General features: G+C 39.6%; 5 protein-coding genes across 11 annotated transcripts in view; 3 read left to right on the top strand and 2 right to left on the bottom strand.

The window, feature by feature from the left end:
- The window catches only part of LOC118232634, a 48,707-nt gene extending 36,912 nt beyond the window's left edge, over window positions 1-11,795 (top strand). For both annotated transcript variants that reach the window (XR_004766360.1, XM_035427713.1), the window contains one exon: window positions 10,176-11,795. The gene's annotated coding sequence lies outside the window, so the exon portion shown is untranslated. The remainder of the gene's footprint in view (window positions 1-10,175) is intronic.
- Window positions 1-22,196, bottom strand: part of LOC118232640 — a 43,706-nt gene extending 21,510 nt beyond the window's left edge. The window contains exons 1-3 of one of the 2 annotated variants that reach the window (XM_035427726.1): window positions 21,867-22,196; window positions 19,867-20,349; window positions 18,606-19,577 (exon numbers count right to left, since the gene is read on the bottom strand). In XM_035427726.1, coding sequence (XP_035283617.1) covers window positions 19,060-19,577; window positions 19,867-20,344 — 996 coding nt within the window. In that variant the 5' untranslated portion in view covers window positions 20,345-20,349; window positions 21,867-22,196 and the 3' untranslated portion in view covers window positions 18,606-19,059. Of the gene's footprint in view, window positions 1-18,605; window positions 19,578-19,866; window positions 20,350-21,866 lie in introns of those variants that run through there. The other variant, XM_035427723.1, reaches the window with a different exon arrangement.
- LOC118232635 lies at window positions 4,971-11,795 on the top strand. 5 transcript variants are annotated; one of them, XM_035427717.1, is made up of 4 exons: window positions 4,971-5,073; window positions 7,192-9,318; window positions 9,646-9,660; window positions 10,176-11,795. In XM_035427717.1, the coding sequence occupies exon 2, from the start codon at window positions 7,204-7,206 to the stop codon at window positions 9,286-9,288; it is 2,085 nt and encodes a 694-aa protein (XP_035283608.1). In that variant the 5' UTR covers window positions 4,971-5,073; window positions 7,192-7,203; the 3' UTR covers window positions 9,289-9,318; window positions 9,646-9,660; window positions 10,176-11,795. The 5 variants fall into 5 exon arrangements, with proteins under 5 accessions (XP_035283608.1, XP_035283606.1, XP_035283609.1 ...); XM_035427715.1 differs by having other exon boundaries at window positions 9,641-9,660; XM_035427716.1 differs by having other exon boundaries at window positions 5,020-5,124; window positions 9,641-9,660.
- LOC118232638 (zinc finger protein 664-like) lies at window positions 12,158-15,657 on the top strand. Its single transcript, XM_035427721.1, has 2 exons — window positions 12,158-12,381; window positions 13,660-15,657. The coding sequence occupies exon 2, from the start codon at window positions 13,751-13,753 to the stop codon at window positions 15,017-15,019; it is 1,269 nt and encodes a 422-aa protein (XP_035283612.1). The 5' UTR covers window positions 12,158-12,381; window positions 13,660-13,750; the 3' UTR covers window positions 15,020-15,657.
- LOC118232642 (poly(U)-specific endoribonuclease-C-like) overlaps window positions 14,871-25,736 on the bottom strand; it is a 32,659-nt gene continuing 21,793 nt past the window's right edge. The window contains exon 9 of the mRNA XM_035427728.1: window positions 14,871-17,140. Coding sequence (XP_035283619.1) covers window positions 16,979-17,140 — 162 coding nt within the window. The 3' untranslated portion in view covers window positions 14,871-16,978. The remainder of the gene's footprint in view (window positions 17,141-25,736) is intronic.

The raw sequence follows: 25,736 nt of genomic DNA, 5'->3' as shown, positions 1-25,736 counted from the left end.
ACATAGTGTTCAGGAGGGTGGACTTCCCAGTGCTCTGCACCCCCAGTACAGTGACCACCCGGATCTTACATTCATACTGTGTTAGATTATGAAGTTCCTTCAGAACCTGAGTTAGCCACTGCAGAGGAATGTTGGATCTATCTCCATCGACCAGCTCCAGAGGAAAGCCTTCCTGCAACAGCTCAGCAGCCAGACGTGGCAGGTGCTGAATCTGAGGAGAGGGGCCTTTGGGGATTGAGCAGGCTGACTCATTTCCGGCAAGAAGTGCACTGTCCCCAAGAAGCAACTTCCTGTCCAACTCTGCAATTAGCTCCTTGTTTTCCAAGGAATTCTGACACTGTTCCTTGTACTCCGCCCGAAGGAGTGGAAGGCTTTTGCGTGACAGGTTGTCCAGGTTGATCCTCATCCACTTGAGGAAATACTTGCGCTCCTCTGTGGAACTGGACATTGCAGAGATGAAATGGGACATAGACTCTGAGATGTTGTGAGTCCTCTGCTGTGCTCTGAGCTGCTGGTGAACTTTTTACCGGCCTGCCCAAGAAGTCTATTGATAAACTCCAAGTTATCCAGAATGCGGCTGCTAGAATCCTAATAAAAACCAAGAAAAGAGAACATATTACACCCGCCCTTGCTGCTCTGCACTGCCTTCCAGTTTCTTTTAGAGTTGATTTTAAAGTCTTGTTACTTGTATATAAAGCTTTAAATGGCCTAGCACCTTTTTATATCAAAGATAGCCTATCACCTTATGTACCAACTCGAGCACTTAGATCATCCACAGTGGGCTTACTTAATGTACTTGTGGTTAAACAGAATAAAAGTGGTGAAGGTGCTTTCTGCTATAATGCACCAAAACTCTGGAACACTCTCCCACAAAACATTAGAACAGCAGATTCAGTTGGCAATTTTAATAAGCAGCTGAAAACCTTCCTTTTTAATTTGACTTTTAATTAATTTTTATTCTGCCCATTGATACTTATTCACATGAATATTTCTTGTTTTCTAAAATTTTTATTGTTATCTTTTATCTTACTCATTTATTTTACTCATTGACTCTTTCATATTAAATTTTTTTTTCATGTTTCCATTTCAATATACACTGTTTTATTCTTCTGTTTTAAACCCTTGTGAATGATTTGCTGTGCTTTTACCTGTTTTTCCCTTTTGTTTTTATTTTTCCTTTTAAGCACTTTGAGCTGCAGTCTGTATGAAAGGTGCTATACAAATAAAGTTAATATTATTATTATTATTATTATTATTATTATTATTATTATTATCAGCTAGAAAGTTAAAACTTGGTCGCAACTATGTCTTCCAGCAGGACAATTATCCTAAGCATACCTCCAAAGTTGTAACAAAATTGCTTAAAGACAACAAAGTAAAAGTATTGGAGTGGCCATCACAAAGCCGTGACCTGAATCCCATAGAAAATTTGTGGACTGAACTGAAAAAGCATGTCCAAGCAAGGAGGACCACAGACCTGACTGAGTTACACCAGCTCTGTCAGGAAGAATGGGCAGAAATTTTGGCAAAGTATTGTGAGAAGCTTGTGGAAAGCTACTCCAATCATTCCCACTGGAATTCAGATATAGTGAATTAAAGCTGAAATAAATCTGTCTGTAATTGATTGTTTTAAAATTACCTCTGATGTGAACAAAGTAGATGCCATAACTGAGTTGCCAAAATAAATCTATGGTACCATGAAATGTGCATGAGTTGAGTTGAGTTGAGTTGTGAAAAACTGAGTTTGAATATCTTTAACCTAGGTGTATGTAAACTTTTGGCTTCAACTGTGTGTGTATATATATATCTCATAAAAAACACGTTTTCAACGTACAAAAATGGCAAGTTACTCACACATAGAAGACATACACCATCTATAACTCATTCATTCACGCTGCCAAAATCCAGGCCTTGAGCAAGGTACTTAACCGAAATTGCTTCAGTATATATCCAGCTGTATAAATGGATACAATGTAAAAAAAAATGCTATGTAAACAGTTGTGTAAGTCGCTCTGGATAAGAGCGTCTGCTAAATGCCTGTAATGTAATGTAATATTTATACGCGTGTGTTTTACCACTTCACAGAAACAGCTCTTTTTTGTGTTCTGTCCCCCCATTTTCACCTGTGCAAAATTAACGGATGAACGGATGAAAAGTAAATCAAAGCAAAAGAAGTGTAATATTTATTTGTGTAGCCCTTAAATGTAATAACTGCATCAAGCCTACGACCCAGATCTCTTTGTGTTCTGTGTACTGGGCCAGAGTAAATCTATGTGTTCACTTCCAAATTCACCCTGGAACTATGGAGTAGTTTTATGAAGCAAACTGTCCCTCGGCAACAAAGATTGTCGCATCAGTGGAATGCGAGTCATTGAGTGACAGCGTGGTTAACAGGCATTATGTTTTATAACTCTGCTCTCTCCCCTTCATTGATTTAACATGTGAAACATCATTGGGGCCGACGGAATAGCAAGTGAGAAAACTGCCCAAGATAAACTTGCCACCAGATATAAAGCACCACAGTCTCGGAGTATTCTGCAAAAGTGATTAAAGATTGATCATCTTGATACTTTGGCAGAATTCAAAGATTTGGTTCATAATACTGTAACAGATGTATATGCAAATGCCATGTCCCTCAATTAAAATGTTGCAATTTGTATTTTTTCCATGGTTTCTTAACATGATAGTGCCATGGGATCTTGAACAGAAGTATTTTTTTCAGAGCCCAATTGAAAAAAAAGATTTTTGCAACTAGTTTTTTCGCAAAGTTTAAGAAAAAAACATTGTGGTAATCTAGATATGTTGCAATCGCCATTTTATTTCTATTTTATTTCTTAAATTTACAAAAAAAAGAACAAAAAAATGTCTTTAGGCAAGCAATATTAACAATAAATACAGCTCCACGCAGCAATTAAGTTGGAAAAGTAAATATAAGATTATTTTAGTTAAGTATTATCATTAACATGAGGGACGTTACAGCATGAAATTCTTGACATGTGCACCAAATTTTATTTTCTTTATTCTCTGATAAAAAGATCATTTATAACAAAGATCCAAATACACAGAGGGGCCCAGCCCCAGGAGGTAGGAAACCCTGATATAGATAATCATGGTGGTTTTGCCAAATTTTGTTAATTATTAAGATACTGCTTTTTCTTTATTTCTTAACTTCTCTTTTCCATTTCATCTTAGTTACGGCAAAGGCACACTCTCACGAGCCCATTTATGGAAAAACAACAAACTTAACATATTGCATCTTTTAAAATTGCTTTTAGATATTTATATGTTTGTATAAATGGATCATCATCATTTAGCTACCCAGTGCTTTGGAGAAGAGGCACCAAATGAATTTTCATGCAGTAAAGAACCAGAAACAGTAAGAACAAATACATGCAGCTGTAATAATATTTAAAACAATAAAATACTGGTAATATTTTACTCGCATAAAACCAACATGACACATTGTGTGCACAGCCCAGTCCAGTCCATAAAGTTAGCAGAATGGTTCATGGCACTGACATGACTGTTTTATTTTTATTTTTTTATAACATAACATAACATAATATAATGATGAGAACAGGCCATTCAGCCCAACGATGCTTGCCATTTTCTTAAGGAAATTAGTGCTCTGATTAGATAGTGCTCTGATTAGACTAGATAGTATCTAACACTGTATCAAGCCTAGACTTGAAAATCCCCAGAGTTTTTGCCTCTACTACATGAATCGTTTAAATGTAAATCAAATAAAAAAAGCCTTGGTTTGCCAGTAATCATTACCCCTTCATAAATTTCTCACTACAGCAAAACAAAACTGCAGCCATGGCTAATGCTAGCCAGCATGTCACGTACCTGGCAGTGCCTTGTAACTTATGGCATTCACTTTACCCATTGTAATACCTTGTGGAAACCTCACTACAACAGCGTTAAACGCTCCAGACAGAAATCTGGAAAAAGGTCACCGGTATCAGAGTGATGGCAAGAGCAAAGTGTGGAGGCCACAAGGAACTCTCCAAGATCTGAGCACGTTTGAAAAAACTGATCATGGAATTCACTGAAATAAAGTACACCATACACAGAAGGCCCCACAACCAAGTTTAAGAAACAAGTTTAAGATTTTTCTTGATAATGATGTTGCAAAATTTTGTAATTCACTATGACACAGCTTTGACTTTTCTCGAAACTTCACTTTTTCAACTTATCTATTATTACAGCAAAGTCATGCTCTCAAGCAGAGGTTGGTAACCCGGCTTCAAAGAGTAGAAGTACTAACCATGTATTTGCTCCACCAGCATGCACTAAACCAGCTGATTACACTAATTAGTTCTCCTTCCTGGCTGAACAGTTGTGCTAATTAGAGTCAGCTGGTTTAGTGCATGGTGGTGGAGGAAATGCATGGTTAGTACTTCTACTCTTTGAAGCCTGGTTACCCACCTCTACTTTCAAGAGAACATAAATTCTATTCTTTATTATAAATTATGTTATAAATAAATTCTACAGTTGGAAGAGGTGATACTAACTTGCCAAAATATATATCTTTTGTTATCAGGTACTTTTCCATTTTATTTTTCAGATACTTATTTTTTGTAATTTTATTGGAAGGTGCATTCTAGCATCACATGTGTGAGAGGAGGGGGAGGGAGGGGAGGGCCCAGAGGTGAAATCTGCATACTCTAAAAATGTTATGTAGCATGCCTCAACAAATAAAATATTAAAATAAAATTACAAACAACTTCCCAATAATCACCTGCCCTAATTGAATTACAATTCTAACACTGAGTGGCCAAATACTTCGGTACTTCGGTACCCCACAAAACAAGAAGAAAGAAGAAAGCCATGAAGAAATCATCCCAGCTGGTGCAACAGCATCAGAATGAACACACAGATAACGAGATAAAATCTCCAGTTGTCATTTCAGTGGTAAAATGAAGAAATCAAGTTTTTTCATAAAAAGGGACAGGCTCAACCCTTGCTGATGTGTATATATACAACAGGGTCTGCACTGTGTAGGCATCTCACCTCAGAAGAACAGCTCCACTGCTACCATACCACAGAGGAAGACCTCCAAAATCGTCGGTGAGACATCCAACTTTTTACAACATAAGGTTCTGGCTGCTGTATGAACAGGTTTGGATCTGTTTCTAGGGTAGAGGTACTGGGGGAAATTATGATTTTATACTGCACTGATAATATAAACATTGAGGATTCAGTGAATGAATTGTGTTAGACTGGTTTAATCAGGTTACTTACAGATATATCCAGAACAAACAACTTGCCCTTGGTTGGGTTAGCCTGAAATATTTGACAATTATGGGGGAAAAAGTTTGAAATTGTTTTTTTCTTTTTGAAATATGACCATGTAGGTTAGTACCTGTCCACCACCCAGCAATAACAGAGCAATCAGGCCTGAGAGGCTGTGGTATACGGATGATATAGTCACAGGAAAGGGTGTTGTTAGGCACACGGCATCGCCAGGCAAGTGTATGGGTCCCTCTAAACCTGGGGAGTGATCAAATGTAGTCAAATTCTGGGATTACAGTTAGTTATTTTCAACAGATGTGCGCATGCATGCGTGCACGCAAACCCGATATATGTGTGTGGGTTCGGGGGAGTTGGGGGCGCTTAAATTTGTGAACATTCATTTGGGGGTGCATCAGAAAAAAAGTTTGGGAACTCCTGGTCTAACCTAATGTTATTCTAATATTATACTGTTTAATGCTAAATTATACTGTTCATTGAAATAGCTTTTGCTCTAAACAGCATATACGGTTTTGTTTCCCTACTCTTCATTATCACATAAAAATTTAGCTAAATTTATTTCTTTTTACCTACTTAGCCGCATAAAGCTATGCGTTGTCAATACAAGATGAGTAGCAAACTAATGTTGCCAAGATTCAAAAAGACAATACGGTATAACTTTATTATCAGATCATACTTGGTATTAAATTAGCTAGCTAGATAGCCATAAATTTGGATTTTGAAATTTTGTAATCATTGTTAAAAGGATTGCTAGCTGAAGATGGCACCATACCTTTTTAGCTGTATGCTTCCATAAATGATGAAGATATTTGCCGTCCTACAGCAGGCAGACTGGTGGCTTTATAGTTTTAGTTTCAGGATACATGCCTCTGCCATGAGGCTCATCTTTTGTAGTTTACTAGATGTACGATGAAGTCTATTTAGAGAATATTTTAGTTTATTAGTTCATCTTGCATTTGTCCATATGGAAGTTTCAATCATTGGCAGGTCTGTTGCTCACATGAATGCACATTTTTAAAATAGCCCATCTGTTGTTTGGTTAGGCAGGTTACAAAATGTATGAGTTGGACCTCATTTTGTATTTTTATTAGTATACTACTATACTTGTGTGATTATTGATGGTGGTTATTTAAAGAGTTTTCCCAATTTAACATCATTTTAACCAGTTAAAGAAAAAATTATCTGGTGGATCTAGACGCTGATGAAGGCCCGTGACTGATATGTTGATTTGCTTTGACTTTTGAGCATTTTGCACCTGACAATAAATCAATATTTTTGCTGAAGCTTCTTCTTCAGATTTCTTCGATTTTTTATATAACAGCGCATGGGTGTTCTACGCTTTTCTACTTGGTTGTTCTTATTGGACCAATGTACCTGGTCTTATAATCCAAGATAAAAATGAAGGTGCAATCTTTTTCAATAGTTCTTCAAGTTTATTCATCCTGATGTTTTTTTTTTTGTCCTGTGGAGCTACAAGCTACAGTGAGCCTGGCATGGTCTAAGACTATGGGGCTCATCCAGGTACCAATCAAATGCACCACCCAGCAACCCCATTTTCATATTTTTAAAATACGTTTCCCGAAATTCAAGAGTGGATTTTCTCCAACAAGCTTTATACATGCGGTTAAGTCACAAGGTTGTGTCCACATATATATATATATATATATATATACACACAAGCATTGTATTGATATTATATCCAAAGACTAAATGGTAAATGGACTGCATTTATATAGCGCTTTTATCCAAAGCGCTTTACAATTGATGCCTCTCATTCGCCAGAGCAGTTAGGGGTTAGGTGTCTTGCTCAAGGACACTTCAACTTGTCCAGAGCGGGGTTTGAACCGGCAACCCTCCGACTGCCAGACAATCGGTCTTACCTCCTGAGCTACGTCACCCCCTAATTGTGACAAATTGTGTTTTCTGTTTCTCTAGAAAAGAAAAACTATGGCAAGCTCAAACCAGATTCTTGAAGTTACCAAAGGCCTCACTACAGCAGCAGAATGCCGGGAGGACACAAAACTGCTGATGCAGCCTTACGCTAACTGGGAGGAATACCTGACCCCAGCGCCAATGTCCATAGCCATCCTGGCAGAGCTGATCTTCATCTCCTCCAATTCTGATTTTTCCATTCGTAAAGGTGGCCCAGAGGGTGGATTCAAGTATATCAAGTACCCAGACTCATTCCGTGCCTGCCTCATGCAAGTGTGTAATTCTGGGTGGCGTGCGTTCAATGATGCACACAAGAATATGGACCAAATTCGTCTCTACACCAGCAATGTACCAAATTACATAAAGCTGGCAGTGCAGATACTCCTCCAGGATGATGACAACCTTGTGCAGGCCATGCTCCCAGACCAGCTGGATAACATTTCGAACATAGCTGATGAGTGTGTGAATCTGGCTCAGTCGACAGAGAAAAGGTTCACTGATGTCATTGAACTCATCCAGGAGCTCCTCGAAACTTGCACCAGTGCAAAACAGGTATATGGGGAGGAGTTGGAAGAAGTCCGAAAGAAAATCAGTGAAAATGAGCTGAGGAAAGTGGCTGCAGAGGAGGCCACCAAACGTGCTGAACAGGCTTACAAGAACATGAACCAGCAGCTGAAGGAGGCCCAGGAAAGCTTCAAATCAGCAATGGACTCAATGCCAAGTGGCTGGGACATGATTGGAATGAATTTTGTGGAAGGGCTCGCTGGCAGTGTTACAACTGCACTTTCAGGGCTTGCTTCCATTGTCGCTTCACCAGTTAACCTCCCTGCAAAAATAGCCGGCACTGCAACTGGAAAAACCACTGCAACAGTTAAATCTGATGCAAATAATGACCAAATCTCGGCAAACAATATTTATTCCAAATCACCTCAGATACTGCCTTTAGTCGAAGGCCTCAATGTTTTTTTTGATGGAGACCAAATCAAGTGGTCTGAAATAGTTGACCAGAAAACTAAACTCCCCAAAACCAATTGGACTAAGGAACAATTTGTGAAAATTCAAGAAGTAATGAAAAAGGAAAAAGAATGCAAACCAAAAATGGAAGCTTTGGGAATATGCACCAAAGCCATCACTATCTGCTCTGAACTGGGAAAAGTTAACCCTGAAGAGCCTGATGATGCCATAACAAAACAGATTGTGGAGCTAATGAAAAGTCTAAGAAAAGATGTTATGGTTTTTGATACCGAGAGCAAATCTGCAACTAATACCTCAGCATTCAATGTAAAACCACCACAAATTACTCAAACTCAAGAAAATAGTTCAGGCTCCAAGTCTGCAGGCCAGATAGCCGCGGATAACGCTCGCTTTAAAGTAGAACAGAGCAGAGCCCAGCTTAAGGATGCGAGGGAATTATATGAGAAGCATTTTAACAACATGGAGGAAAAGAAGAAAGAGTTGACCGAAATTCTTGTCTCCTTGAGAAACTGTGCAGTCAAAGAGATAGACTTCAACACCACCATAAAACTTCTGGCCCAAGGTCTAGAAGCAATGGGAAATGTGAAGGAGCAGTGGCAGAAGCTGGTGCGTTTTTTCCAGATGGTTTCCAACCTCATCAAAACCTGCCTGGGCACATCCCTGAATGATTTTGTTAAAACTGGTGAGAAAGCATCAAACAAAACATTCAAGTACACTTCACGAATGTTTTTGAAAGACGTGATCTACAACCAGGCATTCTATGCATCCAACATTACCAGCCTGGTTAATATGATCGCAGGGACCTACACAGATGTTTCTAACAAGTATCTGATGGACGCAGTCAGCAAGCTGAGCAAGCTCATGTCTTTAGACATCAGCAAGCCAGAGTTCATCAGTGAGCGAGCAAACATGGTAACGTCCTGTGACCAAGCTGAAGAAGGAATAAGAAATCTTGTCAAGAAAAATAAGCAGGACTTTGAAAGGAAGACCATGCAAAGACTGGAGAAAATTGAGAGTGAGCTGATGGCTGTGCTACCTCCGGTGTCTGAAGAGAAGAAAAAGGAAATTCAGGAAGCAGTTCATAAAGCATCCAAGAATGATGAGGATGATGATCAATATGCTTGATGGTGCCAACCTGAACAGCTTGGGAGAGCAGTGAGTAGATGCATCGTATATCCAGTCTTAAATTGGCCAATCAAAATATCTTATATTTTCCATATTATCTTTTCTTTGTGTCTCAGTTAGTTTGTGAAATGCCAAAAAAAAGAACAGTTTGATGCATTGCCTTCATTATTAGCTAATTATTACGTTCATTATTATAAAAACCTCTCTCTATTGATCAGACCCATCTTTTAGTTATTCATTTAATTGACACTTTTGGCTGTTTAAAATGAATTTTAGAATTTATGATGAATTTATATTTTGACGTATGCACTATTTTTCTCCCTCTCCCTTTCCCCTACCTCCGAATGTTCAGAAAAGTCCTATTTTCACAGGGTGAGTTTTATTCCATTTTTTTACTCATTATGAGAGTAATTGCAATGAAGCCATTCATACAGGATTAAAAAATCCTCACTTTTTCACCCAAGTCACTGACCATGTCTCAGATGTGAATGGAACATAATATCATATAGAGAGCAGGGATGTGATTTTTAATGATTTATCAGGAATTCCTGCTGGTTGGACGCACAGTTTCCATTCATTTCTAATGAAGATTCCAATACTATTCATACGAGATAGGTACAATCTGAGGACCTCTGAGTAGGTCTGAAAAAAGTAGGTAATTCTGGCTGGAATTTTTACTCTCTCGATTGGTAAAAATTAAGGACATGGATTATTGACACAGGATTAAAACCACAGGAGTAACAGGCAATGCATACACTGACAGAACCTCCCGGCATAAAACTAGTCCTGTGCAAGTAGTGCTATAACTATAGGCACAACCAGCCCAATGCTTATTTAGAATTGTGTATTTAAGGGCTATTAATGTTTTATTGTCTCCTTTTATTTAGGTCAGAGCCCCTCCCACTCACCGGATGACCCATTAAAAGAAGAAATCCACACTGTCTGCAATAATTCTGCTCTTTGCTTGGACCCTCCATCTCATCAAAATGATCTATTATCCAAATCAAATATTGAGTCTGGAGAGGCATTTTTCATTGCTAAAAAATTAATGTGCACACACACACACACACATAAACACACACAGGCATGCAATCACACACAAATACACACACACAGAGGGGTATGCAATCACACATATATTTGCACCACATGTACAACTATACTGGGGGATGAGCAGGAAGTAAGTGCATGCATAGTTGCTACCCTTACGAAAAAACCACATGTCCAAAAAACACATGTCCAAAAACATGTAAACACTGAACATGTGAAGAGTACACATGTGAACTATAAAACCAATCCCACTTGATGAGATGAGTCGAAAAAGGTAACCTAAGCTATTTCTAATCACGTTTTGTTTCAAAATGCAAAAATCGTAGTTCACATTTGGAAAAAGCGAGTCACATGAGACAATTTCCAGTTCATGTGACTTTTTCTTTTCATAATATTCACACGTGAAATTGTGATTTTCACACACGAAAATAGCAAATTTCATGTGATTTTTTCATAAGGGTACACATTCAAATACATTAATAAGAATCCACAATCTTGTTTGAAACATACAAACTAATGTATTTTGCTGACACATTTATGCTAAAATATTTTTGGCTAATGAAACTGGAAGTAATGCAAAACCAGATGAAATTACACCTTTTAAGGAATCCAACAGATTATGTTACTAATTCCATTTTTTCATGTCGTTTGTTTTCAGCATCAGATTCAATTTTACAAGTAATCCACCCTACACTGGTCTTAGCAATCCACTTTAAAACCTACCAATAATCCAACCAGTGGTAAGAGTTTATATACGTAATTTTGAACATTTTCAAAATGTTTGTCTAAAAAGTGAAAGTTCTCTCATTTTATTGTAATACTTCTGTGTCAGTGACAACGTACTTAGGTGTCATGGGTAAATTGTCCTTGAGTGCTGGCCTAGGATTAGATTAGATTTTGAACTTAAAATGGTTAACACCTCAAAGCTCCAATTTAATTTCTGTTTTTAAAATAAATGAATAATCTTTATCACTTCTATTACCCTTGAGGCAAGCACATTGATAGAGGCACTTTTCACAGTACCCTTGTCAATCTCCTGTGGTGTCTGGTGCTGGGCGTGTGAAGTGCACCTTTGTAAAAGTGTCTACTAAACTGTAAATTGTAAGATCAAGATTTGGGTTAGTGAACATCATCATGGATCAGCACTTAAGGGCAACAAAACCTTAATGTTATTAGACATGATAGAGTACCACATGCTGTTCTGAATGTCATACTATTGCCATATTTTGACCGGTCAGTAACTGAAAGGTTCACCACATTGTAAACTCATCTGTGCTTACAAGACATTTGTAATTTCGAGACATTTTACCATTTTCAGTGAGAAAACATATGCCGCTTGCTTAATTAATTGATGCTTGTCTTATTAACCTTTCATAACTGTGGTTCTGACCATTCAATGTGCTCTTGAATTGAATTGTCAGGAACTTCTATAATAAACACTTTTTTCTTTCAAATAATATTCTATTGTCCCTGTTTTTTTGGTTGATTTTTGCTGTCTCTTTTTTGTCTCTTTGCTGAAGGGCATTTCCATTAGTTTTACTGGGGCTTTGAGGCAGAGAGTTGTTTAGGGGGTTGGCAGAGATCGTGTGACCACTTTCTCTTTGAGGACCATCCTGGGTCTGGCAGAAGGCCAGAGTGATGTATATAGACTGCCTTTTTGTCCTCTATTAGACTACATGTGAGCATTCATAGCAGAATTTTTGCTTTTTATTTTATATTTCAGTACTTAAGAAACACAGGGTTATTAAACAGGATGTCGTTTTCAAGTTATGCTGAATATCGATCCACACTCCTTTCCAGTCGGTGGCGGTGATGCTCCAAAACGTCGGTTGCAAACCACAAAACCCTGAGAAGACTTTCGATGACCATTAGGTGGCAGTAATGCGCTTTGCAGCGGTGAGGATGCCAGAAATCCGTCAAGAAGAACAAATTATTTGCTGTGCTTGGTTGCTAGTTAGGTATCTAGTTCGTTGAGAAGATACGGGAAGGAAGATGTTGAAATAATAAAAACAGAACAAAACGACACCGTCAAAACAAATGATGGTATGTCCGTAATCACTTTTTGTTGTCTGACTTCATAGCTGGTTGCGATCCATCTAGTTTTTTTTTTTTTTTTTTACCATTTTAAGTTAGCGTGGTGGCTAGCGCTACATCTATGCAGGCCTCTTCTCAATGGCATGTGTAGCTAACCAGCTAGCTTACGGAATCGTTGCCTTAAAAGTTTCAGCAGGAAACTGCTCTTTTTCAACCGATAAACCATACTTCCATTCTTAACTTAATGTTAGCTCTTCGAGATCATATAGTTGAGCTTTGGTCAAGATAACCAGTTTTACGTTCGCTTGTGTTACCATATCTGTTGTCTTAACCTTTAACTCCTCAACTGTTATGTTGATGAGTTTATCCCCTGGTTGTGTCAAAGTTATTATTCTACGAAACATCTGACTTTTAAAGACGAACTAACTTAGCGTTAACGCTGTCCTGCATTGATTCAGAGGGTAGACTAACGTTGTCGTAAAATTTCTTCCGGCTGTCCCCTACTCTTGTTTACATTCTGGACAGATATGACCGCGAGCGAATGTATCGTTGTGTGTGTTATCACGGCGGCGCAATTATATAGAAAAAAATAGCCTACTGCTTAGGGGAAAAGGACTATATGCTGTCGCTGCATCCAGATGCAAAAACAAAAATCAATCATCCGTTTATAATATCGTCAGAACGTGGGGCCTTTAAAGCCATGATAGATAATGCGCCCCCTTGCAGACAAACAAATTCTACTTTGACAACAGAAGATGGCAATAGACCAGCGATTTTAAACAACGACCACGAACAGAACAAAGTCATATATCGTGGTTTGCACAACTTAGATTGTGTCCTTGCCTCACATTAAATACCTAGATAATAATTAGCCGCTCGACTCCCCTCGCTCGGTAGAGCTGAATGCGACGTGTCTTTGCAGAGTTCGCTCTTCTTTCTATTACTCACTAAATATTTGTTAAATCTCTCTCAAACGCCAGGTGCACAGAACGTGCCTTTTTCTGATGCAACGTGCCGATCCTTTAGCCAGTGTCAACACTTTTGAGAAGAAATGCTCGCCGATTGCAGTAAATGCACCAAACGTTACTGCGTGTTTCAATGTCGTAAGAACACTCGGCATGGCCTTGCGGTTCAGAAGTTGTGGCTGCGCTGTCTGCCACAATCAAATTGTGTGTGTATGAGCAGAGCAAAGCAAAGCGAGAAGGAATAATCACAGAACTGCAAGGTTCTGCACACTTTTTAAACATTGTGTTTATAAGCCTATTCTTTTCCCTCTGTTTCCTCCAGGAGTTGCACTCCTGCACATATCTGGTCTGCAGAAAAATGCAGACCGGACTGTTCTGTGCATTGAGATGGCACTGAGCAGCACAGCATCAGGATGAAAGAGGAGGAACTGAGTGCACCGGACTCTGGCCCCGCGGCCGAGCCAGAACCCAAGTCAGGGTTCGGCACGCATGAGCCGGCGTGTGTCACGGCACACTGCGGCTTCGCTCCGCCCCAGACTGGTACCGCACCGGTGAAGACCGAAACCAGTGTGGCGGATGTTATGGAGACGGAGTGCTCGAGCAGCACAGAGCTGGAATGTGTAGCCCGTCTGCGTCCGGACCAAATCAAAACAGAGTCTGACCAAGGAGACTACGTGAAAGCAGAGCAGGACTTCCGTCTTGTGACCGTCAGATTCGATGAGGTGAAATGTGAATCTGATGAAAGTTTAGCGAGCGATTGCATGAATGATGAGGTGAGCGGAGCAAGGGATTGTAGTGAGGCTCAGACGGAGTCGTGGCGGAGTGAGGGAGAAGTCAGTCCACGCTCCAGAGGTGACGGAGGAATCGATAACCCCGAAATGCTTCACTGCAGCAGTAAAACTCGGCACTGCGACGTGCAGGGATTGGGCAGTCGGAGCAGCTTTGTGCAGAACAGTCTGGGATTGGTGGGCGTTTACACTTTACTACAGTGTCAGAAAATGAGTTCTGGTGACAAAACCTACGGCTGTGGCCAGTGTGGAAAGCTGTTCACCCGGGCTCTGTGCTTGAAGCAACACAAGAGCAGCCACACGACTGGAAAGCAGTTTAAGTGCGACCACTGCGGGAGGAGTTTCAAACAGCCGTCTCACCTAAACCAGCATCGGATCATTCATTCCAACGAGAAGCCGCACGAGTGTGCCCAGTGTGGGAAGTGCTTCAATCAGGCTGCTACTTTGAAGCAGCATCAGAGGATTCACACCAACGAAGAGCCCTTCAGGTGCTCCCAGTGCGGCATGGGCTTCCACCAAGCTCAGAATTTAAAACGGCACCAGAAGATTCACACGGGCGAGAAACCCTACGGCTGTGGCCGCTGTGGGAAGTGTTTCAATCACGTGTCTAATTTAAATCAGCACCAGAGAATTCACTCGAATGAGAAAACGTACAACTGCACCCAGTGTGGGAAGGGGTTTAACGAGGCATCGCGTTTAAATCGACACCAAAGAATTCATTCGGGTGAAAAACCATACAGGTGTGTCCAGTGTGGCAAAAGTTTTAATCAGGCGTCTAATTTAAAACAACACCAGAGGATTCACTCAAATGAGAAAACGTACAAATGTAGTCAGTGTAGTAAATGCTTTAAGCAGGCATCATCTTTAAATAAACATCAGAGACTTCATAAGTGAATCTGCCTTGCGCAACACGCACACAATTATCTATTTGTTGCAGCACCATGAAAAGTAAAGAAGCTTTAAAAAAAATACACAATAGAAACTTTTTTTTTTTTTTTTAATTTTGGCACCTAATATCAGCTTTAATCAATTGAGAATCAGAGAGTAATTTAATGTTAGGTTTCCCTTCAGAATCATAATGGGAAATTATTTATTTTAGGGGGTGGAGGAAGCCTTTTCAGAATGCATCACAAAGTTATGTGGAGCTGAGTTTCAGAGAATTTTCAGGAAGAAAAATGTCTTAAATTATGAAATTATGTTTTGAAACAGGAAATTTGTGGGAAATCAGTTGTAACTGGGAACTGATGTGGTAAAATCCAATAAAAATGTAGCCTATATTAAATGTGATTTGAAAAATTTAACTTGCAGCCAGATTTAAGTTTTTTGCAGGCGGGAAAATTAATTCTGAATGTAATTTTCATTGTAAACTGAAATCCTGAACATTCTGACTAGCTGTGACGATGGCATGGGCATCTGTTCATAATCTCATCAACATCAACAACATTTGTGCATTAATTGTTTTAATGTGATAGTATGTGTTGTTCACTTGGATGAAAAAAATTGTACAATACAGGCTGACTTTGTAAAATTGATTTTCTTGTGAACTGCCTCCTGATTTATAATAACTTTTTCAGAACATTAATGCTTATAAAGCAATATATAATATATAATTCACTTGGATGGGCACTAAAATTGAAGACTTTAAATTCTTGACTGCTGTTGTAAAATTGACGTCATTGGATAGCTAGTGAAGCAATCCAAAATGCTTGCTTAAAATAGAGCTTGAATATAGGTACATGTAAAATAATGAAAATTCTTGAAAATATTCCATGTGCATATTTCTTATAGTTTAAAAGTTTAAGTAGAAACATCTAATTTGTACAACCCTTGATCTAATTAATACCAAACTAAATGCAACTGATGACCAAGCACTACTCTTGGAATACACATACCAGTCAGGATTTCAGTTTTATGTCTTGGGTAGATAGAAGTTGCTTGGTACATAACTCGTCAGCAAGGTGAGGATTAATTGAAATATGTTTAATTTTCCGAACCCAGCGGTTTTAACCGTTAACACCCTCGTTTGAGTGCATTAACAGTTAAAACACCTCACTCAACTAACATTTAAATATATTTATTTATTAGATTTAATTTGGTAATTATTATCAAAGACATCGATTATCAATTAAATCGCTGAATTTGTTGTTGTTAATGCACAGGTCGCATCTACATGAATGCCTGCACACACTTATCCAGGACCAGACAGCCAAATCCTGAACCCAGGCCACTGATCACACAGTACTGAGCTCGATGGAGGGATAAGCTTTGTAAGACAAATGTTAATTTTATGCTGTAGCATTAAGATTTGCCTGCACTAGAGCTAAAGGGCCAAGGTCAAACCATGGAGAACAGCCCCAGACCAAGGGGGTGTCCAGATACTTTTGGTTATATAGTGTAAATAATGACATGGTGACACAGAGATAAGTGACATAGAGGCATAATGACACAGAGATAAGTGACATAGAGGCATAGTGATATAGGAGACATAGTGACACAGAGATAAGTGACATAGACATAGTGACACAGAGATAAGTGGCATAGAGGCATAGTGATATAGGAGACATAGTGACACAGAAATAAGTGACAGAGGCATAGTGATATAGGAGACAGTGACCACAGAGATAAGTGACATGGACATAGAGACATAGTGACACAGAGATAAGTGACATAGAGGCATAGTGATATAGGAGACAGTGACCACAGAGATAAGTGACATAGACATAGTGACACAGATAAGTGACATAGAGACATAGTGACACAGAGATAAGTGAATAGCGTACTGTAACAGATCTGTGGCCCCAGCTACTTGGACCAAACGGCTGAGTCCAGACTGGGGTAGGTGTGTGGAGGCATCTACACGTGCCTGTTGTTGCTGCTCAGGAGTTTGGGGTAGGATGTCCCGATGGAGCGTCCGTGGCGGTACACCACCACCTCCAGCTGGTACTCGTCCACGTTGATCACGGTGTGGGTCACCCTCACGGTGGACTTGAGGAAGACGATGGTGAAGAGCGCCACCTCGAATTGACCAGCCCGTTCCAGCTGAACTGCACGTTCAGCACGTGGTCATTATCGTCCGGCTGCAGCTTTCCTTTATTTAGGACTAAATCAGACATGTTCACCCAGGCTTAAACCATAACCAAACCAAAAAAACATCCAAAGACTTTGATTGGCAGTCATAATACATCTCATGAAAAACCACCCGTTGTAACCATTTCAATGGTTTTTTCAATGACTGGCTTGATGGGATATTCAGTAGTTCCCAGCGTCCACCTTTTTAAAATATAGTTCTTTTAAATCTGTGACTGTCGACAAATGTACCCCATGATGTTCTGGAAGCTTCCTTGTCATCATTTTTGAATTCACGGATGAGTTACCATTCAAAGACGTGGATTTAATTTAACGGACTCTATTTTCCAGAGAGGAAATCAGTGGAAAGAGTGTGCATTCTGCCAAGACTTCCTCAGCTGGCTTGTGACCAATCCACTGCGATGCATTAGTGTGTAAGCCTCCTTCCCCTCCAACGAGACATAAACGAAGCGTCACAAATAAACGGGTTGCCATCTTCCCAGGGAACACTTCACCAGGTTTTCCTCCATTTGGTCCATGATTTTAATCAAAGGACTGATGTATAACAAGGACCTGGGATTCCAGCAACGCACAAGTTATTAAATCTGCCAGTACAGCTTGCTGGCAGAGGGAAGCCCACTTTCACTTGGACGTTTAGCATGCGGCTGCAGAAGCTGGTGTACGGAGGAAGGGTACAGGTTTATTGGGTGCTGGGACTCCTTTTGCACGACGGTACAAACAGAAATAAAGTAGAATACTGTAATGGATGTGCCTAGGTTGAGTTCTGTTGGAAGAACAAGGAGGTATAGGTGGACATCAGCAAAATGTTAATTACAGGCAACTATATGGGAACTCTCTGTACTTACAGAGAGTGCTCACTGTCCAGAGTACCTAGATCAGCTAATGTAGTAGAGGTATACTCTGGCGGTGTTTAATCCAGGTCAGTGTGTGTATTATTTATTTTTGACAGTATTTTTCATATTTATCAAGTGTGAGAATAATTTTGGGGGGCGCTGTATTTCCTCTGCTCCCCCTCCCCCTGCACCCCCGATCACTACCATCATCCTCATCCTGACTGGTACAGCCTTTGGCCTCGTTCACCAACTCTCTCAGTTTTGAGCGTTCAACTTCTCCCACCAGAATTCCTGTGGACCAGCGTTCCCCTGGACTTCTGCTCCTGCCGCCACGTGAACTCAGTCCCTCGCTTCCTGTGCAAATGTCCCCTAGCTGGCCACGCTCAATATCAGAAGGCTGTGAGATAAAACTGGCAACAGTTCACAAAATGTTATGAATCCAGAAGAAACACAACAAAGGCATCTAAGATTAAATCATTCCCAAAACCATTATTTTAAAGTAGCACTATTTCGAGAAATGTTTTTTTTTAAATTCAAATATCACGTAAGAGAAAACCATAAAATGCTGAAGCAATTTTAATCAATTATGCAAAACATTTATTGGCGCTTTATGATTAATTCTTTCCGAATTGTTCCGATCAAGCATCCCTAGCCAAAATGACTTATGACTCGCATGCCATTATGTATGACAAACTAATCAAATTGCAAAAAGAAATTTTTAAACTAAAGCATAAAAGAACATGAAGGAACAAATGCAGAAAGTGCATTAATGTGCACTCTCCTTTGATTAGAGTAACATGGCCCAGATCCGGATCACATACTGATATAACAATAATTTCTCATCACATAAAAATAGGTGTATGCATTGCGTGTGAAACAAAAAAGCTAAATTAGGTATAATAATGTATATATGTTGGCAAAATTCTTCTACTACATATGCATACTATATATGTTTTTTTCTGATATATATGTATGCTGTACCCTGTTGGAATGGATCATGAGTTTAAATCCCCGTCAATAAAACTGAACTTCTTCCAATGTGTTCTGGCCATCAATGGCTGACACCTTCTTATAGATGTCCTGCAGGCTTTGGATGGCAGCTCTGACCTGTGGATCGCGGAAGATCTCATATTTCCTGTTTTCGTACAGCTGAATCGTGAGTTTAACGATCTCCCCCAGTACGTTCACGATGGGCGGCAGGCAGACAACTCGTTCGGTGAGGGTCCTGGCCACCGCCGCTCTTCCAGCCAGGGTGCCCAGCGCGTTGACGGCGATCCTGATCTTCTCCTGAACTCGAAGCATGCCGTTGCGCTGCTCGGAAACCTGCGCCAGGCTACGCTCGATCTGCCTTATGGTCCTGCAACACTCCTCCATCTCCTCCTTCTTCTCTTTCCTACGCCTCTTCATTTCCTCCAACCTACTGGAGTAATTAGAGACGGCCCTTTCGCAGTTTTCTACTTCCTGCCACGCTTCGGAGGCTGCCCATTGGGCGCGGTTCAGCTCTTCCTGCGACACCGCAACCATGATGGCACCTGGAAAGACAAGTTCCTTTTTTTAACTGTGGGATTTACTGGGCTCTACGGTTTTTCTGTCACCACAGTTCTATGCAGTTACTTACTGTAAATGATACATACATTGACCATCAACATTATGAACCTGTGCCTAAGCCCGCTACCAACATCTAATAAATACAGCGAATGGTGAAAATAGATTCAATTTATATTCCAGTCACATTAAAGACCACTGTACACACAAATAAAATTCCACAGTAACTGAAACTGGCATTTAAAAAATACACTCTATTTTTCTACAGGAACTCACCAGCAATGGTGCCAATGATGGGGATGAACATAATTCCTATTCCTACATTCCGCACGGTTTCACTCTCGCTCTGTTTTCTTTCAAGTTCAGCAAGAGTGTCCCGAACAGAATTCAGGGACCACTGAGCAGTATCTAAAGCCCCCCTGTTACTCTCCAAACAGTCAGCTATGCATTGGCTTTCACTCTTCAGGTTTTCCAGATCTTTCCGTTTATTCGTCTGCTGATAGCTCAGCTGTCCTTTCTGGGAAGTCAGTCTCTCAGTGTATTCATTCACCTTGGACAGTTCAGCACATGCAGCTGCGTCTGCCTGATCCAGGCTTGCTTTTCCCTTACGAATAACTTGCTGGATGGCTTGGTTTTTTGATTCATCATACTCGAGGAGAATGTCTGCAAGGGCTTTGAAATTCTCAATTCCGTTTCTGAGGTGCGGAATAACGGTTCTGATGAAATCCGGCCCTTGCAGTTGTGCGTAACTCATTGTCTCTGTAGATGAGAAACACATTCAAATGGCATCACGTCACATTACGTATTTGCGTTATCTGTTTGGTGCAACCTCACTCTGAATCTATCTAGGCTTTAAAGCAGGGGTCTCAAACTCCAGTCCCAGAGGGCTGCAGTCTCTGCTGGTTTTTTGTGATTTCCTTTCAATCAGCAACCAATCACGACCTTGGGAACAAGGTGTGCAGACTCTTTAGCCAACCAATGACTTAAACTAAGCACTGAAGTGCAGGAACACTTCAAAAACCAGCAGACACAGTGGCCCTCCAGGATTTTAGTTTGAAATACCTGCTTTAATGTCAATAGCAAACAGCACTGAATTGTGGGAAACAGGTGGTTCAGGATTTAAACACAATTTCAATGGCAAAATACTAACCTTGGTAACCCAATGGACAGTTTATACAGCCAGCTGTGGCTGTACAACTGCAAACAAGACGAGTCTTTAATTGAAATTATTGGTAGAGAAAAAAACAGCCTCTAACAAACACATCATACTAGGTAGCAAAGACACAACCATAGGTTTCGGAGTGAATCACAGTGCCCTGCAAACATGTGATATGGGTAAATAAGAAATTTATTATTTTTACTGCATACTTGAAGTCAAAAGATCAATAAACGACAAAAGTGCAGACAATCCGTTTTCTATGTCATGGTATTTATATGCGTGTTTTACCACTTCACAGAAACAGCTCTTTTTTGTGTTCTGCCCCCCCATTTTCACCTGTGCAAAATTAATGGATGAACGGATGAAAAGTAAATCAAAGCAAAAGAAGTGTAATATTTATTTGTGTAGCCCTTAAATGTAATAACTGCATCAAGCCTACGACCCAGATCTCTTTGTGTTCTGTGTACTGGGCCAGAGTAAATCTATGTGTTCACTTCCAAATTCACCCTGGAACTATGGAGTAGTTTTATGAAGCAAACTGTCCCTCGGCAACAAAGATTGTCACATCAGTGGAATGTGAGTCATTGAGTGACAGCGTGGTTAACAGGCATCATGTTTTATAACTCTGCTCTCTCCCCTTCATTGATTTAACAGTGAAACATCATTGGGGCCGACGGAATGGCAAGTGAGAAAACTGCCCAAGATAAACTTGTGCCACCAGATATAAAGCACCACAGTCTCTGAACATTCTGCAAAAGTGAATGAAGATTGATCATCTTGTTACTTTGGCAGAATTCAAAGATTTGGTTCAAAATACTGTAACAGAGGTATATGCAAATTTGATTGTAAACTACGTATAAGAACATTTCCAAGAACATTTTGTCATTCATCGTTCATCAGATTTTTGTGGACGTTGCAAAGTGTTTAAATTCAAACTAAATACTGTGTCATATTATATAGGTTTGTGTTTGTAATGAGTCATTTCAGAGTGGATTCAAATTATGCTGCAGGGTAGAACACTAAGAGAAACTACAGGAATAATCTGTAGTTTCAAAACAACTTCTGAAAAAACTTTAAAACATGGACAAATTTAACAATGTGAAAAGGTCCCACTTACCAGTTAGTATCTGGCCGTCTTCTGTAATAAGGCAATTTGGCGATGTCCGTCTTCTGCCATGTGATCAACAATTTTCAGACTTTGCCCTTTATATACATAATACACAGAAGAAAGACTTTATCTTACCCAACAACATTGTTTCTTCATGGCACCATTGGAACAATCTGAGATTGATATCTATATGTTTTCACAAGAAGCGTGTTATTTACGAAAATAATTAGTCATGTTGTAATCGTGTGCAAAGAATTTCTTAATAGTTTCCATGGTTTCTTAACATGATTTTTTTCACAATGCTTAAAAAAAACATCGTGGTAATGTAGATATGTTGCAATCGTCATTTTATTTCTATTTTATTTCTTCTTTTTTTTTTGTAAATTTAACAAAAAAATGTCTTTAGGCAAGCAATATTAACAATAAATACAGCTCCACGCAGCAATTAAGTTGGAAAAGTAAATATAAGATTATTTTAGTTAAGTATTATCATTAACATGAGGGACGTTACAGCATGAAATTCTTGACATAACAAAGATCCAAATACACAGAGAGGCCCAGCCCCAGGAGGTAGGAAACCCTGATATAGATAATCATGGTGGTTTTGCCAAATTTTGTTAATCATTATGATACTGCTTTTTCTTTATTTCTTAACTTCTCTTTTCCATTTCATCTTAGATTTCATCTTACAGCAAAGGCACACTCTCACGAGCCCATTTATGGAAAAACAACAAACTTAACATATTGCATCTTTTAAAATTGCTTTTAGATATTTATATTTTTGTATAAATGGTTCATCATCATTTAGCTACCCAGTGCTTTGGAGAAGAGGCACTAAAATAATTTTCATGCAGTAAAGAACCAGAAACAGTAAGAACAAATACATGCAGCTGTAATAATAATATTTAAAACAATAAAATACTGGTAATATTTTACTCGCATAAAACCAACATGACACATTGTGTGCACAGCCCAGTCCAGTCCATAAGCAGAATTGTTCATGGCACTGACATGACTGTTTTATTTTTATTTTTTTATAACACAACATAATATAATGATGAGAACAGGCCATTCAGCCCAACGATGCTTGCCATTTTCTTAAGGAAATTAGTGCTCTGATTAGACTAGATAGTATCTAACACTGTATCAAGCCTAGACTTGAAGTTTTTGCTTCTACTACATGAATCGTTAAATGTAAATCAAATAAAGAAAGCCTTGGTTTGCCAGTAATCATTACGCCTTCATAAATTTCTCACTACAGCAAAAAAAAACTGCAGCCATGGCTAATGCTAGCCAGCATGTCACGTACCTGGCAGTGCCTTGTAACTTATGGCATTCACTTTACCCATTGTAATACCTTGTGGAAACCTCACTACAACAGCGTTAAACGCTCCAGTCAGAAATCTGGAAAAAGGTCACCGATATCAGAGTGATGGCAAGAGCAAAGTGTGGAGGCCACAAGGAACTCTCCAAGATCTGAGCACGTTTGAAAAAACTGATCATGAAATTCACTGAAATTGGGATGGCAGGTATGCCATCCCGCCAAGTTACGCCTTGGCGGGGGCATGCCCCATACCTATACAGCACCGAGAGTTTGGCACTTTTCAGGGTTCCCACAGAAATAACCACAACAGCCACTGACACTCAGCCCTTAAAAACATTAAATTCTGTACATTCTGACCCCATTTCAACAGACAGATTTCATAAACAACTTCACATGTCCACACAATAAAGCCCCAAACTAAGGGGATTTTGCGTTTTCTCCTTCTTTCTCTCTTTCTTCTTCTTCTTCTCATTCTTATTTTTCCTGCCGCCTATCCCACTAATAACATGTCTCCCCATTGGACATTTTACCGACACCCGCCAAATCTTCACCTACACGACCCAATGAAAAACTCGCATACACACGCAAAATACCCATACCTTTTTACTCATTTTCAGTACAAACAGCTAGTCCGCCTGTGGCCTAGTGGGTAAGGTTACAGTCTTGGGAACACAGGGTCTAAGGTTCAAGCCCAGCTAGGAACGCATTTCTTTAACCTGCTTTTACCCTCACTAATAATTGTTTACTACTTCTCAATTATTGCTTTTGCACCATATCTACCAGCCGTTCCCCGAACTGTATTATGACGTACCGTCTGCACGTTCAATTGTTAACCCGGCTACAATATTGCAAAGCCATATGGATTCAACGGGAGCTCTTCTGTGCTAACTCGCCTGTGTTCTTCTTTAAAACGACGGACAGGTTTGCTAATGATATTTCACGCATTGCATATCTATGTCATGGTGCTGCCCTAACTAAGTGACAGACTGGTAAACCTTCGGTTGAACGATTGAATCCCGTCTCGTCCTCAGGCAGATAATTTCCTCTTTTACACTAACGTTCTCTTATGCTTATATTTGCTTTACCAAAACTCACTTATGGCCCCCCATATGCATTTCATGACGGCAAATGTATTCCTTTTATTAAAAAGTTACACCAGTTCACAGCTGTGCCATTTCTACTAACTACATTTCTTCACTTGGCTACTGTACAAAACCTTCTTATCAGCAAACGCCATGTTTCTACATTCATGTTACCTCGCCCTGTTCTCTATCTAGCCACATACAAACAATTACTACGTATGTACGTTCTGCAACTCCCCATTAAAACATTACATTTAAAAACATGATTCATTCATAATTATAACTACTAGTAATGAACATGAAAAAAACACAGCAGTGCAATAGATTTCACACGTTACTTAACCCTCCACTTTAACAGCTAGTGCTTTATAGCGACTGTTATATATACCGTTCGATAAGGAATATAAGCTCGCTCATGGTCACTCCATTTACTTCGCACTATACTCCGTGATCATGTCAACCTTCACCTACATGCCCATTCTACTAAAAACATATTGTTTCAACTACGCAATTTCATAATTTCATCCTAATTTCTCTCACACTGTTGTTATTTTCTCATATGCAAAGCCTGCTGGGACATATGTGTCTGCTCCTATTCTCCACTATCATGTTTTCCGGTTCTAGTTTAGCAAAACAGCGAAGAGGATTCCTACCTGCAGATAAGCCTATCAAAATGCCTTATAAACCTTACAAACACTAAAAGTGCATCTCCACGAAATAACAGACAACGGAGCAGGACAGAAGGCTACACAAGTTGCGACCTAGGGAGCTCTAATTCTACGGGCTTGCTGATTCTTTAGTCAGTCAAGGCTCGTTGGATGGACGTCAAATCCGTGAGTACATACACTGGCCATATTTCATATGCGTTTCTGATACGTTTTACACTTATACGCCACCGCACCCTTTGTCACAGCCACTGTTTTACATATATAGCAAACCGAAACTGCTAAACAGTACACGCTCATCAGACTGTACAAATTCACACATATGGATAGCCATAATCCACAACCGTTTCTTACAGGGTCACTTCGCATTTCTCACTCTCATAATAAAACACTTTGCAAAAAGAAATGATATCTCATAAAAAACACGTTTTCAACGTACAAAAATGCCAAGTTACTCAAAAGTATTGATATCAAAATGACGCCAAGTTACGGTACTACAAACAATATAGGCTATCTTGCCTCACCGAAATGACATAAGATGTATTTCAAAGCAATGCTCCCCAATATTTCCTCAATTCTTTCAAGTCACTTGGCCCTGTGTGTATAAGCATGCACTACATGGACAGGCCAAACATGTGTGTGGATGGCTCTCTCACAGTCAAGATTGATTGAATAGGCGTGTATATGTCCAATTTGTATTGGTATGTATGCATTTCGCTGCCAAGCCTTTCTGTTGCGTGAATGATAGTATGTTTCTTGGTATAAGTGTGTGTTCGTAAATGTGAATGTAACATGCTGCGAGGGAAAT

The sequence above is a fragment of the Anguilla anguilla genome, chromosome 7 (assembly GCF_013347855.1).
Source record: "Anguilla anguilla isolate fAngAng1 chromosome 7, fAngAng1.pri, whole genome shotgun sequence".
Classification (NCBI taxonomy): domain Eukaryota; kingdom Metazoa; phylum Chordata; class Actinopteri; order Anguilliformes; family Anguillidae; genus Anguilla; species Anguilla anguilla.
This window is presented reverse-complemented; position numbering and strand designations above follow the sequence as displayed.

Excerpts from the sequence above, each read along its gene's own strand:
- LOC118232638 (XM_035427721.1), top strand. The coding sequence starts at position 13,751 with ATGAAAGAGGAGGAACTGAGTGCACCGGACTCTGGCCCCGCGGCCGAG.
- LOC118232635 (XM_035427718.1), top strand. The coding sequence starts at position 7,204 with ATGGCAAGCTCAAACCAGATTCTTGAAGTTACCAAAGGCCTCACTACA.